Here is a 15,925-nt window from a genome sequence, read left to right on the forward strand (position 1 = left end):
GAATACTGCAGTGGATTGCCATTCCCTTCTCCAAGGGATCTTCTCAACCCAGGGATTGAACACAGGTTTCCTGCATTGCGGGCAGTTCTGTACTGTGGTTTTCTGGGTTTTAGCCATTACCTAATTATTAGGCATTCTGGTATATTTAAAGCAGCACACAGAAGTGTCCGGCTTGAACAGTAGCTTTTAGCTTGAAATAAGCAGAAAAGAAACTGCTCTTGAATATGTGGAAAAATATCTAAAGATTGAAGAAATTATTTTTGCCATAGGGGAGCAAGTTTTGTAAACAACCACTTTCCTCTGGCTATTAATAATTTCTAGTATTGAGTTCCTTTAAAAGAAACACCTTTGTAATAAGTACGCATAGGCATTATTCTTACATACAACATTTTTTCCCTTAAACCTGATTTTGAAAATTTGGAATGTGAATTTTCTTTAGTATCAGCAGATTTCATATTGACAGTTAACAAATTATACTGTTAACAAATACAGTTAACAATCATATTGTGTATTACAGCCATTCTGTAGTCTTATTCAGATCCATGGACATAACAGGGCTCGGCAGAGAGATAAACTCGGTCATATTCTTGAGGAATTTGCTACCTTGCAGGATGAGGTAAGAGCCAAAAAGAAGCCCTCCCTTCTGAAATAAGCAACCTTGACTAGATTTTCAGAAACAATTCTTTAGAACAATAATTTGACTACTTAATTTTTTAATATGGTGAATTTTCTTTTCCATTGAAATGTAACAGTTACATATACCAAAGAAATGTTTACAGAAAGAAATAGAACAGTAATCTAAATCAAAAACATCTTAAATTATTATTTTATAATCAATGAATTATAAAATAGGTGTAGAGCTATAGATATAATTAGAGTAAGTTTACATTGTAATAAAAATATATTAGTCTTCATTTAAATGTGTGCAACAGCAACACTGATAATGTAACTAAAGATCTGAAGCCAGTTATTTTTATACTGTAAAGTCTTTTTAAGTGTTTAGATAAATATTATCCTTTCAGAAATGAAAGGTTTGAATGTAGATCTAACCAAAGGTGCATTTGAAAGTATGAATTCTTTAAATGGTGAGAGTTACATTATCTGCTTATGTGCTATTTTTAGCTGTTACATTTTTTGTAATTCTTTCATTACCTTAACAAGTTGATATTAATGACATTTTGTTGTGATAGGCAGAGAAGGTTGATGCAGCCCTTCATACTATGCTGTTGAAACAGGAGCCCCACAGGCAGCATTTGGCCTGTTTAGGTACCTGGGTCCTTTACCATAACCTTCGAATTATGATACAGTATCTCCTAAGTGGCTTCGAATTGGAGCTCTACAGCATGCACGAGTATTATTACATATATTGGTAAGAGAATGATTGGAGTTAAAATTGATGGTGGGTGGGATAGATAAGATCTGTGAGAGTATCTGTAGAGTGTAATTTTAGAGGTTTTTTAAATTTACTGTATTTGAATTTTACTTGTGGGACAGTTGAAGAATATCTATTGAAAATTAGAGCCAGATCATCTTAAAAATCTTGTCTTAATAGTGTACAAATACATTTTTTATGCCATTTGAAATGTTATTTTAAAATTACTAATAAAAGTAAATTGATTAATGAACTTTTATCTGTTTCCAAAGAGAGAAATTAACATACATTTTGCCCTGACATCAGTGACGCTAGGTACTAGCTGTGGAATGTACTTAAATAAATTAAAGTTAAAAATATGAACCAGATCTTCCTTCTGAGAAGAAATTATGGCTAAGATTATCATTGGGAGTATAACTGTTGCAAACTCGCCCTGAGGATTTGTCTCAGTAGCTTTGAAGAAGTTTATAAGAGGTAATCTTCAGCAGAGTAGTTCTTTACTTTCACTTGGGGCTGAGATATATCTAGTAAGAGGATGCTTGAGAATATTTTAGACATGAAAAACCTGCCACAGAATAAAGTAAGAAAATTGAGATCTAAAATGAATTCAGCTATCTTGCATCTTTTTTTAGTCTAGCAAAGTATAGTAATTTAGTTGTAATTTAAAATAGAAATGACCTATTGTTACCCATCACAGCTAAGTTTAGTATATTATTAGATCTAATTGTAGTTATTCTTTTCATTCATTTTTAAATTATTTAACTTAAAATTTAAAATATTGCGTATTCCCTGAAGTCACTGCTGTGGAGGCAGGAAAATAATTATTTTCCACACCATTAACAGCATCCATGTTAGAGATGGGAATACCATACCTGCCTCCTGAGAAACCTGTGTGCAGGTCAAGAAGCAACAGTTAGAACCGGACATGGAACAATAGACTGGTTCCAAATTGGAGAAGGAATACATCAAGGCTGTATATTGTCACCCTGTTTATTTAACTGTTTGCAGAGTACATCAAGCGAAATGCCAGACTGGATAAATTACAAGCTGGAATCCAGGTGGCCGAGAGATACCAATAATCTCAGATATGCAGATGATACCACCATAATGACAGAAAGTGGAGGAGGAACTAACGAGCCTCTTGATGAGGGTGAAAAAGGAGAGTGAAAAACCTGGCTTAAAATTCAACATTAGAAAAATGAAGATCTTGTTATCTGGTCCCATCACTTGATGGATTAGAGATGGGGGAAAATGGAAACAGTGGCACTTTTCTTTCTTGGGCTCTAAAATCACTGAGGATGGTGACCGCAGCCAGAAAATTAAAAGATGCTTGTTTCTTGTAAAAAAAGCTATGACAAATCTAGACAGCATATTAAAAAGCAGAGACATCTCTTTGCTGACAGAGGTGTATAGAATCAAAGTTATGGTTTTTCCAGTAGTCATGTACAGATATGAGAGTTGGACCATAAAGAAGGCTGAAGAGCTGAAGAATTGATGCTTTCAAACTGTGGTGTTGGGAAAGACTCTTCAGAATCCCTTGGACTGCAGGGAGATAAATCCAGTCAATCCTAAAGGAAATCAACCCTGAATATTCATTGGAAGGACTGATGCTGAAACTAAAGCTCCAGTGCTTTGCCCCCTGATGAGAAAAGCTGACTCACTGGAAAACTTTGATACTGGGAAAGACTGAGGGAAAGAGAAGAAGGGGACAACAGAGAATGAGATGGTTGTATAGCATCACCAAATCAATGGACATGAGTTTGAGCAAACTCCGTGAGATAGTGAAGGACAGAGTAGCCTGGTGTGCTGCAGTCCATGGCGTCTCAAAGAGTTGGACACAACTCACCAAATGAACAACAGCAGCATTGAACTTTACTTTTCACCACCTGCACATCCACAACTGAGCATTGTTTCAGCATCGGAAAGTAATTCCAGTGCTGTAAAGAACAATATTGCATAGGAACCAGGAATGTTAGGTCCATGAATTAAAGTAATTGGATGTGGTCATGCAGGAGATGGCAAGAGTGAACATCGACATCTTAGAGATCAGTAAACTAAAATGGATGGGAATGGATGAGTTTAATTCAGAGGACCATTATATCTACTACTATGGGCAAGAACCCCTTGGAAGAATTGGAGTAGCCCTCACAGTCAATAAAAGAGTCCAAAATAGAGTACTTGGGTGCAATCTCAAAAATGACAGGATGATTTCAGTTCATTTCCAAGGCAAACCATTCAGCATCACAGTAATCCAAGTCTATGCCCCAACCACTAATGCCAAAGAAGCTAAAATTGAACAATTCTGTAAAAACCTACAAGACCTTGTAGAACTAATTCCATTATAGATAGATAAATAAATGTCCTTTTCATATAGGACATTGGAATGCAAAAGTAGGAAGTCAAGAGATAACTGGAGTAAGAGGCAGTTTTGGCTTTGGAGTACAAATGAAGCAGGGCAAAGGCTAACAGTTTTGTCAAGAGAACACGCTGCTCATAGGAAACACCCTCTTCCAACAACACAAGAGATACACATGAACATCACCAGATAGTACTGAAATCAGATTGATTATATTCTTAGCAGCTGAAGATTAGAAAGCTCTATACAGTCAACAAAAACAAGACCTGTAGCTGACTGGGGCGAAGATCATCATGAGCTGCTTATTACAAAATTCAGACTTAAATTGAAGAAAGTAGGGAAAACCACTAGACCATTCAGGTATGACCTAAATTAGTGCTTTATGATTATACAGTGGAGGTAACAAATAGATTCAGGGAATTAGATCTGGTCAACAGAGTGCCTGAAGAACTGTGGATGGTGGTTCATAGCATTGTACAGTAGGTGGTGACCAAAACCATCCCAAAGAAAAAGAAATGTAAGAAGGCAGAGTGATTGTCTGAGGAGACTACAGATAGCTGAGGAAAGAAGAGAAGTGAAAAGCAAAAGAGAAAGACATACCCAGCTGAATACAAATTTCCAGAGAGTAGCAAGGAGAGATAATAAAGCCTTCCTAAGTGACCAATGCAAAGAAATAAAGGAAAACAATAGAGTGGAAAAGATTAGGGATCTTTTCAAGAAAATTGGAGATATCAAGGGGACGTTTCATGCAAAGATGGGCATAGTAAAGGTCAGACACAGTAAGTAACTTAACAGAAGCAGAAGACACTAAGAGGTGGCAAGAATATATGGAAGAACTATACCAAAAACGATCTTAATGACCTAGATAACCATGATAATGTGGTCACTCACCTAGAGCCAGATATCCTGGACTGTGAAATCACGTGGGCCTTAGGAAGCATTACTACAAACAAAGCTGCTGGAGGTAATAAAATTCCAGATAATCTTTTTAAAATTCTAAAAGATATTGCTGTTCAAGTGCCTCATTCAGTGTTAGCAAATTTGGAAAGCTTAGCAGTGGCCAAAGGACTAGAAAAGAATTGTTCTTTCAATCCCAAAGAAGGGCAATGCCAGAGAACGTTCAGACTACCATACAATTGCACTCATTTCACATGCTAGCAAGATGATGCTCAAATCCTTCAAGCCAGGCTTCAGCAGTACCTGAACTGAGAACTTTAAATGTACAAGCTAGATTTTGAAGAGGTAGCAGCACCAAAGACCAAATTGCCAAGATTCGTTGGGTGATGGAAAAAGCAAAGGAATTCCAGAAAAACAACTACTCTGCTTCATTCATTATGCTAAAGCCTTTGACTGTGTGAATCACAACAAACTGGAAAATTCTTAAACAGGCGGGACTACCAGACTACCTTACCTGTCTCCTGAGAACCCTGTATGCAGTCAAAAAGCAACAATTAGAACCAGACAAGGAACAATGGACTGATTCAAAATTGGAAAAGGAGAATGTCAAGACTGTATACTGTCACCCTGCTATAATTTATATGCAGAGTGAATCAAGTGAAATGCCAGGCTGGATGAATCACAAGCTGGAATTAAGATTGCTGGGAGAAGTGTCTGCAGATGATACCACTCTAATGGCAAAAAGTGAAGAGGAACTAAAGAGCCTCTTGATGAAGGTGAAAAAGGAGAGTGAAAAAGCTGCTTTAAAACTCAACATTCAAAAAACGAAGATCATGGCATCTGGTCCTGTTATTTCATGGCTAAAGAAGGGGAAAACGTGAAAACAGGGACAGATTTTATTTTCCTGGGCTCCAGACTCACTGAGGATGGTGACTGCAGCCATGAAATTTGAAGATGCTTTCTCCTTGGAAAGAAAGCTACGACAAACCTAGACAACATATTAAAAAGCAGAGACATCACTTTGCCAACAAAGTCCGTATAGTCAAAGCTATGGTTTTTCCAGTAGTCACGTATGAATCTCAGAGTTGGACATCCATAAAGAACGCAGACCACAAGTGAACGATGCTGGGAAAGACTCTTGAGAATCCCTTGGACTGCAAGGAGATAAATCCAGTCAATCCTAAAGGAAATCAACCCGGAATATTTAGTGGAAGGATTGATACTGAAACTGAAGCTTCAGTATTTTGGCCACTTGATGCCAAGAGCTGACTCATTGGAAAGACCCTGATGCTGGGAAAGATGGAGAGCAGGAGGAAAAAGAGGTGATGGAGGATGACATGGTTAGATAGCATCACTGACTCAGTGGACAGGTGTTTAAGCAAACTGTGGGAGATAGTGAAGGACAGGGAAGGAAGCTTGGTGTGCTGTAGTCCATAGGGTCACACAGAGTCAGACATGACTTAGCAGCTGAACAACATAACCATTAAGATGGTTTTGTTGTCATGGTTGCTAAGGCTCTTGGCAGGTAATTCTTGGTTATGAAAATGAATTGGAGCATCAATGTAGTTATGTGAGAAAAATATTATTTTGTATATTCTCCAACATTTATGTAGGTAACAGCTCTTACCAACAGGTGTTATAGCTACTTAGGATTTTTTTTTTTCATTAATTCATATTGGACACTCCTGTTCAAATAAGGCATTTTGTAGAGGATTGTGCTCAAGTTTTGTTGTTTGAGGCAGCTGATTGGAAGCTTTTGTGCTCTTGATTGCTCAGAATACAATTTTTATATGCTCTTTGACACAAAGAATTGGCAGATGAATTATATTCAGATAAATACTTGAATAGAAATTTACCTATATATTTGAGCAGATTCATTTCTTGCTAACAAAAGAAATTTTATTTCTGCTTGTAAGTATCCTGGTCTACTTTGATGTTAGTTTTAACTGTTGTTTAGTTTTAGTATTACAGATTGGGCTCCAGCATTTTTATAAAATATATATTGTTGATCTTTCTGAATGTGATCCCTAAAGCATGTGGACCCTAAAAATCAGTTTAAAAAAAAATAATTCTTAAATTTAGCATGCATCATAATCACTCGGAAAGCAACTTGTTGGGCTGTGTTCTGGCGTTCCTGGTTTAGTAGGCCTAGGGTAGGGACCCCACCCCACCCCCCGCGAAGTCATTCGCATTTATAACTGCTTTGCTGGTGAGACTGCTGCTGGTCCTGAGATCACAGTTGAGAACTGGTATAGAATATTAGCTCTTTGACTCTCTTTAGATAAAATTGTAGATTAATTTTGATAAAGCAGTTAGTAAAAAGCTTGTTGATAGATCTGATAAATGAAAGGCCTGAATTATGCCAGCTCTCCCCTTTACTCATCTGTCCTTGGGTTAGGTAGTCAGAAGGTAGAAGGTAGCATTAGTTCTCTATAGAAATCATCTCTTTGAGTTAAGGTAGGTTACAAATCCTCATTTTATAGTGTGATGGGGGAAAAATTCATTTTTATTTTTTACAAGGATTTTATAATAAGTGCTTTTCTTAAATTCATTGCCAGGAATTCTTTTCTCTCCACATAAAACATACTTTTTCTAATCAGATAGAATTGTACTTTCTATATACTTTTTCTACTCAGATTTCTTGGTTTGCTTTAGGTGCCAGGAGGCATAGTGCTCAGTTTAGCATTAAAATAAAGTGCCTAAGTCATTCCAGGTGTATCTTTTCATTTGTTCTGCTTTTTTTTTTCTGGCTGTGCTATATGACTTGCGGAATTTTAGTTCCCTCACCAGGGATTGAACACGGGCCATGCAGTAAAAGCACCCAAGTCCTAACCACCAGACTGCCAGGGAGTTCTCTTCCTTTGCTTTAAAATGTTCTTTTTTAACATGTTTTAATAGTATAACCTGCCTTCTAACTGTTTGAGAAATTTTCAGAATGTGTCATACAAACTTGATTGTGAAATTTCTTACAAATCTTGATTTTCATTTAATATAGTAGTGGTCCTTAATTTTATTCAAGGAATATATATTTATATCCTAGATTTGAACTATTTTTCTGGCCTAAGAGAAAGTATTAGTTGCCATTTTAAACTTACAAGAATTTAGTACCTGGTGAGATAAATCTGTCTCACATTTCTTTATTGAATAAACTCAAGTAAATTATATGCTTGCATGTTTTTAATGTTTTAGAATCATTCTGTCTAATGCATGTAATTTTTGTTCTGTATTTGTTTCCTTTTGTAATTAATAAGAAAATAAGAAATTCCTTAATGGGTTTAGGTGAAATGTGACCTATATTGATACAGTAAAAACAATTTGCTGGACATTGATTTGATTTACTGATACATGCAATTACCAAGAAGTCTTTTTTAATTAAAGCATAGTTGATTTACAGTATTGTGTTAGTTTCAAGTGTATAGCATAATGATTCAGTACTTTTGCATATTATATTTAATTATAGGTCATTACATGATAATAAGTGTAATTCCCTGTGCTATACAGTAAATCCTTGTTGGTTATTTTATGTATAGTAGTTTGTATCTGTTATCCTATACCCCTGATTTGTACCTCCTCCAGAAATCTTTTGAAAAGTTGTAAAACTCATATCATTGTAGTATATTTTCCATATTGTGTGGCGACAAGAAGATTTCCATATTGTATGGCAACAGGATAGGGAAAATTAATTATTTGTAATGGTCATTTTTTAAAGATCTAACCTATCAATTATCTATTTGAATAATCTTGTTTTAAAACAAAAAACTTTTAAAACATTATTTAAAAAAATATCTCTTTATTAGTACTAGTGCATGTGTTGACCAGGCTCTCATTTAGACATGTATCATTAACTAACATTTTCTTTCCATTAAGGTATCTCTCTGAATTTCTTTATGCCTGGTTGATGTCGACATTAAGTCGTGCCGATGGCTCTCAGATGGCAGAGGAAAGGATAATGGAAGAGCAGCAGAAAGGCCGTAGTAGTAAAAAAACAAAAAAAAAGAAGAAAGGTGATGGGAATTATTTTTAAACTTAAGAAATAAGTAACACTGGAATGTACTTTAATTTCATCAAATAATAGATGAATTAGTCATTATATTTTTATTTTCACCATCTTCTCTTCCCCGGTGGCTCAGCTGGTAAAGAATCCGCCTGCAGTGCGGAAGACCTGGGTTCAATCCTTGGGTTGGAAAGATCCCCTGGAGAAGGGAATGGCCACCCATTTCAGTATTCTGGCCGGGAATTCCATGGACAGAAGAGCCTGGCAGGCTACAATCAATGGGGTCTCAGAGTCAGACACAGCTGAGCAAATTTCACTCACTCACTCACTCACTCACTTCTCTTCAGAAGATACTGGGGTAGAAACTGAGTCACAGTATTAGTGGTAGAATCCTTTTGGTGTCTTTCCTTGCTTTTCTTTTACTTCTTTCCTATGTCATGTGTCAAAAGACAAGAAGTAGTAACCACATGGAATAAGATGAGGAACAAGACAGCAGGAGACTCGTGATACTCTCTTGACAGAAGGCTGACAGCTCAGGAAGGAAGGAAATCTGGAGTGGTGCTATTAACAGTCAAACAAAAAGATGATCATACACTGCCCAAGGACCATGAGAAGAAAGAAATGTTTCCAGGGGACTACCCTATTAATCACTCATGGGCCGGTACAGATAGACTACAGTCATTACAAAATAGTGCTTTGTGTTCCCTTCAGATTCAAATTGAGTGTGGGTCATTAAATGACTGTACTCATGGCTTTCCTGTAATACGAAATTGTCTCTGTATTGTGACTTGAGAAATCTTACAGTTTGGGGAACACAATTACTGTCTGACCTTAGCTCTATTTTATTATTTGTAGATTTGAGCCGTAAAATTTAGCCTGTGGGAACAAACTTTTTAATATTTTAATTTGGTAAACAAGATAGAATTAATTTAGATTTCTTCTGCAATAATGCAAGAGGAGGAGGGAAAAGAATTTGGATAATTTTCTTTCTAATTATAGTTCGCCCATTGAGCCGAGAGATCACAATGAGCCAGGCATATCAGAACATGTGTGCTGGAATGTTTAAAGTAAGTTGCTACATTGCTATTTTATTATTAAACTAAAATGAACTCTCCTGTGATTCTAGGTTCTAATTTAACCTTCATTTTTACTAACTGTCTGCTTAAAAATGACCTTTTATCCAAGTCCAGTGGTTTTATTAATTTAACAAATACTGAACATTTGTCATATGTCAGATGTCTTGTACTAGGTGCATTGCGAGATACCAAGTCTAATCTGATGTGATCCTTGTCTCAAGTGCCTAGTTAATGTTAGACCAGATGACATATATGTGGCATAGATACTAAGAGAGGGAAGCATTTACTTCTGATTGATGATCAGAAAAGGTTTCTTGGAAGAGATGGGTTCCAGAGTTTTTTAGAAGTATGTTAGTTAGGAAAGGGGCAAGCTCCATAATGAAAGGCTTAATTTAAGCAAAGCAGACATTTTCAGGAGATAGTAACTCGAGGAAACATACTAAAATACATAAAATAGAACATGGAATTCTGTTTGGAAAACAGGATCAGTGCTTTTCTTATAGAGATGATATATTACTTTTTCTTCAGGAGCTTTTACTTGAAGTTTTCAAAGCTGTTACAAGAGCCTTAAGAAGAATATGCATGTGGTACAATTTCACTGGGGAAATTAAAATATTAGACACTGGAACATGAACATTTTTCATATAAAAGATGGTGCAGAATATAAAAATGAATATTAAAGCTAGTTTTTTCTCTTCCTGTTTTTGATTTCTGGGCCTTGTTTTGATTAACTGTGTATAAATAGCTGTTTTTTATTTTCTGCTCTCTGTTAATGAAGATGTTCACATTTTCATACTGTTATCATCTTTCTCTCTCTCTCTTTGTACTGTAGACCATGGTAGCTTTTGACATGGATGGCAAAGTACGAAAACCCAAGTTTGAGCTTGATAGTGAACAAGTTCGATATGAGCACAGATTTGCTCCATTCAACAGTGTAATGACACCACCACCAGTGCACTATCTGCAGTTCAAGGTGAACCTGCTGCTTAGAATAATCGCAAAATATTTAGTCTTAGACCCTCTTGGAGATGTGCTATTTGTACCTAGCCATTTTGCTGAAATAGTCAAGTGAAACTGTTATTGGACCAGTGAGATAAAGGGATGAAATAGCAGTTTTAAATAGTATGAATATTATTTGACTTTGTTGGGTATACTCATCATATTAACAGTTATTTAAATATGAGAATAATATGAAGTATGGTATATAAAGGTTAAAAACTGAATAGGAAAAAACCAGGACATGCAGAGTGTTTGCATTAGTGTCCATATGTGAATGGATAATCAGTGTAGAATTCTTTAATTTAAAAAGGTATTTTAGAGTTTTTTCACATTAAACATATTTTAAATAATAGTATTTCTTTCTTTTTAGGAAATGTCTGACCTCAATAAATATAGCCCTCCTCCTCAGTCTCCAGAACTGTATGTGGCAGCTAGTAAGCACTTTCAGCAGGCAAAAATGATACTGGAAAATATCCCAAACCCAGACCATGAGGTAAAACTGCAGTCACGGTTATTCTACAGGAAGTTTGTCAGGAAGTACATCACTTACTACTGGATAACAGTTTAATTATAAAATGAACTTACAGTATTAATAAATGAAGACTGTCATGTTTCTGCTAAGGATTTCAGTCACTTTGCTAACCTAACCTTGTCAGACTTAAAATTATATGATAAAAGAAGTGATACAAATATCTCCTTTGTGTAAATTTAGAAATCAGTGCAAAGAGAAATTAAGACTTAGAACCATAAAGCTGAAAGAATAGAAATAAGACCCAGATTGATCTACAGCTCAGTAATGTTAACATTAAATTTAAAAAATTTTATAGTTTATTAAAATATAATTATATAAATCTTAAATCTAAAAAATGGTCAGTTATCACAGGAAGTAAAAACAACCTTATTCTATTTGACCATTTAAAATAAAGCCTATTGTTTTGAAGACTATTTTGAGTATCATTCTACAGAGCTTAGAACTTGCAAAATACAAAATATTGTTTCAGCCTCTTATGAGTTTCATTAATTTACTATATAGCCTAATTTTATTGAAATTTATTTATTCTGTAAATGAGAGTTACCTGTAACACACTGACCATTTTGGGGGGTATATCTTGATACAGCCTCCATGAAAGGTATTTTAGCAATCTGTCGAAAATCACAGGTGCCTAGTCCCCGAAATTCTGCTTCTTGGGATTTACCTTACAGATACTTGTGTACATGTGGGAAGTGATGAATATACAGATATTGTTGAGTGTGTACTGTCCTAAGTAGTCTGGTATATTCTAGCAGGGGGCGGGGCAGGGAACAGAAATCTGGACCTTTCTATGGGTGGTGGGGGGGGCAGGCAGTAAAATAGTCTATTAGAAGATCAGAAGTACTATGAAGAAAAACCTTAAAAGAGATTTTTCTTCTGAGAACAGAGATAGTGAATGCTCCCGGAGGTATAGTGGAAGGGATTAGACATTTTTAAATAAGTTGGCCTCTGAGCAAATCTTGGAAGAAGGTAGAGAAGCAAGTCATATGACCACCCAGGAATGGTGCCTTCTAGGCAGAGGGATCCATACGTGTAAAGGTATGTAAAGGAGTGTGCCTGGAGTATTTGAATAACAGCCCAGGGCTGTGTGCTGGAGTGAGGTGAACACAGGGTTGAGCTGTTGGAGAGTTTTAATGTGACCAGATCTGACTTTTGTTCTAAAGGATCACCATGCTGGCCACTGTGTTGGTAAAATAGACTGGTGAAACCAAGGATAGAATCCAGAGCCAGTTAGAGGCCATGGCTGTGATCCAGGTGAAAGATGGTAGTGCCAGTGGACCAGAAGTGATTGCATTCTCTATAAATGTTAAGGTCTAGCCAGTGGGATTGACTGATGGATTGGAGGTGGAGTTAAGAGAAAAATAGGAGTCAAGGGTGGTTTTGAGGTTTTTGGCCTGAGCACCATCTGTTTGGATTGAGTTGTAAGGGGAAGACTGTGGATGGAACTCGTTGGGAGGCAGGGCTGGGAAGGTCAGGAGCTCAGTTTTGAACATGGCTTTTGGATGCCCAAATGGAGTAGTTATGTAGGTGAGTGGGTATGTGATATGGAGCTGAGGGGCAGCAGTTCCTGAACTTGAGGTGATGTGTCAAGTGAGGTCAGTAAGAAGCAGGCAATTTTTTTTTTCTTCAAGTTGCCCATTACTCCCTCTTAAAGAGAAGTGAGTATTCCATTCCATTGTTTCATATTTTCAGGTGAAACGTTTTGGACAAATGGTTGTCAGAAATACCAGTTAAAGGACACTTTCTGCCTGCTAGGCATGAGTTTCAGTTCATAATACGTGTTAACTCAGTCCTCACAAATCTTTGTGGGATAGGTAAATTATATCCCCGTTTTTACAAATGAAGGAACTGAGAACAGAGAGGTTAGAAAACTTGCAGAGGTTTCATAGCTGCTGCTGCTAAGTCACTTCAGTCGTGTCCGACTCTGTGCGACCCCAGAGACGGCAGCCCACCAGGCTCCCCCGTCCCTGGGATTCTCCAGGCAAGGACACTGGAGTGGGTTGCCATTTCCTCCAATGCATGAAAGTGAAAAGTGAAGTCGCTCAGTCGCGTCCGACTCTTAGCGACCCCATGGACTGCAGCCCACCAGGCTCCTCCGTCCATGGGGTTTTCCAGGCAAGAGTCCTGGAGTGGGGTGCCGTTGCCTTCTCCGGTTTCATAGCTAGTAAGTGGCAAAAGTGGACTTTGAAACTAGACGGCTTAACTCTAGATTCTGTGCCCTGAACATATTGTACTGTCTTTACAGGACTTCACGATATAATGCTTTTTTGTTTTAATGAAAACAAGATACAGTAGTCCTTTCAAGTTTTCATGATAGTAAACTGGAGTTCTTTGTTACTAAAAGATACATGGTGGTACTCATATTTTGAAATTGCTTTCATTTTAATAAAATACTGACACTTATTTTGTGCCACATTCCTATTGGTATCTATAAGTCAATATATTTTGACTATGAATTTTATGTTTTGATAGCTTAATGTTGTTCATTATTTAGGTCAATAGAATTTTAAAGGTTGCCAAACCCAACTTTGTGGTTATGAAGTTATTGGCAGGAGGACACAAAAAGGAATCCAAGGTAAAATATATTGTTATTCAATTGTTATAAACTTCATTTTTTTTAGTAAGATGAATAAATATTACAAAAAAGTCAGAATGCCAACAAAGATGATTCTAAAAGGGATTCAGTGGCAGAAAATAAATTGGAACTTGCCATTTTGCCTTGAAACTTACAGATTTTGTTGACTTAAAATCTCTAAAGTTTGCTCTGCCCTTCCACCTAAATTACTGAATGATTTGAGGTAACAAAAGAAAATGTGTGAAAACCAATTTATGGGAGTTATTTAAAAAGTCATCCACTTTTAGAAAAGTGAATGCTTCAATAAATAAATACTTTAATGGCTCGGGAGATGGAAGATTTTGTAAGCCTCCCTTGGTTGGTGTTTCATTGGTGCTGTATCAACATTCGGTGCAGAAGTAAGAGGCCAACCATTGAGCCATTTCTGGTGGCATCTGTCCATTATATAATACATACCTCTATTTGTTTGCTCCCACTGCTTTTCTGTTATCCCTCTTTCTTACCGCCTCTGCTTTACCAGTGACTCATTTCATTGCTCAGAAGTAGCAGCTACCATAGGACTAAAAGAACGCACTGACCCATGACCTTTTCCTGTAATTTAAGTCTGTTTTCATTAAGTATTCTCTAAAAATAGAAAACCATTGGTCAGCATGTTTTCTAATCACCTTCACAGATGCAGAGATAAGCTAAATCATTTTCTGTTCCTTGTTTCTAAAAACACAAGAGTCTAAAATTAAAAGTCTTTGTTTACTGTCTAAATATGTATAAGATACATTGACTTTGTTTTCACAGGTTCCTCCTGAATTTGATTTCTCTGCTCACAAATATTTTCCTGTTGTGAAACTTGTTTGAGAGAAAGACTGAAAAGGTGACCAAAAGGGTGGAGTCTACTTTCAGATTCTGTTCTTAGAGGATCTATCCGTCAGTCTTACCACATAACGTGAAGTGAAATGGATTTCTTGGATAACAACCCATTATAAGGAATACTTTTAATTTGATAGCCTTATATGACGTGAATGAAAACTGCTGTTTTAAAGTGGTTTATTATGTTCCATGGATGAAACTAGTCTTATCGAATGCATTGATGAATGTTATTTGGTTTTATTACAGATTTAATCATAAATCATTTTTTATGAGTGAAAATAGTGTTTGTAAAGGTTAATAAATTTCTTGACAAAAAAATGCACTATTGGAGATGAAAAATAGCACTTTGTGGATACGTGCTAAGAATTGAAGGTGTTTACTCTTAATATTTGAGCAGTTCAAACAAAAGTTTAAAATCAAGGGATTTAGTAAACACTCACATGGGATTTGGGCTAAATACACTTAAGGGAGGTCTGGGGGGACCTCCTAGCTATATAGGGATACTAAGTCACGCAGGGATTGTGATTTTGTGTGTCACAGTATCTTAAACTATATACCAGCATTTTTTTTTGTCAGAATTTTTTTTAATCCTTTTAACTGTTACTTTTGGCACTTTTTTAAAAAAGATTACACATCATGTTTGCTAGTGATATTATAGGGTTAGGTTTAAACATGACATGCTGCTTTTTATTACCACTTACTTAGTTTAACCCATGAAACATTTTCAAGTGGGGCCTTCCCAGCATCCTCTGGCTCTGCAGATTGACTTAAATTCACCTGTACCTGTAAGTGCCCAGTGCCAGTGGCCCCAGCCTTCTTCCTTTGCTGCTCATTCCGCCCCCATCTGCTCTGCTGTTCTGTGCCATACTGCTGTGATCTCTGGGGGCCTTTCCTTTGGTCCTACTATTAACAAGACAGTATTGTTAGCAGGAGTTACACTGAGCCTTTGGCTTGGCTTAAAACCAGCAAGTGTTTTGTATTTCCTTTATGGTTAAAAGGGTTCTGAGTTTCAAGTATCTGAATTCTTACTTGACACCTTTCTTGCAGATGTCTTATTGAAACTTTATTTCTGGAAATATCTTAAAGCAGCTAACCTGCATAAATCTTGCTTACTATAGTAGAGCCGACGACTGTAGAGTAAGAATATTCGTGACTCCTCTCTTCTCAGCTCCTGAAGCAGACAGGCTCTCTTTTACCAAGAGTGGTGATAAACGTGTTATCCAGGAACAGCCAGTAGACATTGAAATCTCAGAATCCAGA

At 36.6% G+C, this 15,925-nt stretch overlaps 1 protein-coding gene across 8 annotated transcripts in view; it reads left to right on the forward strand.

The window, feature by feature from the left end:
* NAA35 (N-alpha-acetyltransferase 35, NatC auxiliary subunit) overlaps nt 1-14,987 on the forward strand; it is an 88,033-nt gene extending 73,046 nt beyond the window's left edge. For 7 of the 8 annotated variants that reach the window (XM_061426064.1, XM_061426065.1, XM_061426063.1 and 4 more), the window contains 8 exons: nt 518-616; nt 1,191-1,369; nt 8,493-8,629; nt 9,619-9,686; nt 10,528-10,668; nt 11,065-11,187; nt 13,721-13,801; nt 14,594-14,987. In XM_061426064.1, coding sequence (XP_061282048.1) covers nt 518-616; nt 1,191-1,369; nt 8,493-8,629; nt 9,619-9,686; nt 10,528-10,668; nt 11,065-11,187; nt 13,721-13,801; nt 14,594-14,653 — 888 coding nt within the window. In that variant the 3' untranslated portion in view covers nt 14,654-14,987. Of the gene's footprint in view, nt 1-517; nt 617-1,190; nt 1,370-8,492; nt 8,630-9,618; nt 9,687-10,527; nt 10,669-11,064; nt 11,188-13,698; nt 13,802-14,593 lie in introns of all 8 variants that reach the window. The other variant, XR_009738140.1, reaches the window with a different exon arrangement.
* Nucleotides 14,988-15,925: the final 938 nt, after the last annotated feature.

Source organism: Bos javanicus, chromosome 8 (assembly GCF_032452875.1).
Source record: "Bos javanicus breed banteng chromosome 8, ARS-OSU_banteng_1.0, whole genome shotgun sequence".
NCBI lineage: Eukaryota > Metazoa > Chordata > Mammalia > Artiodactyla > Bovidae > Bos > Bos javanicus.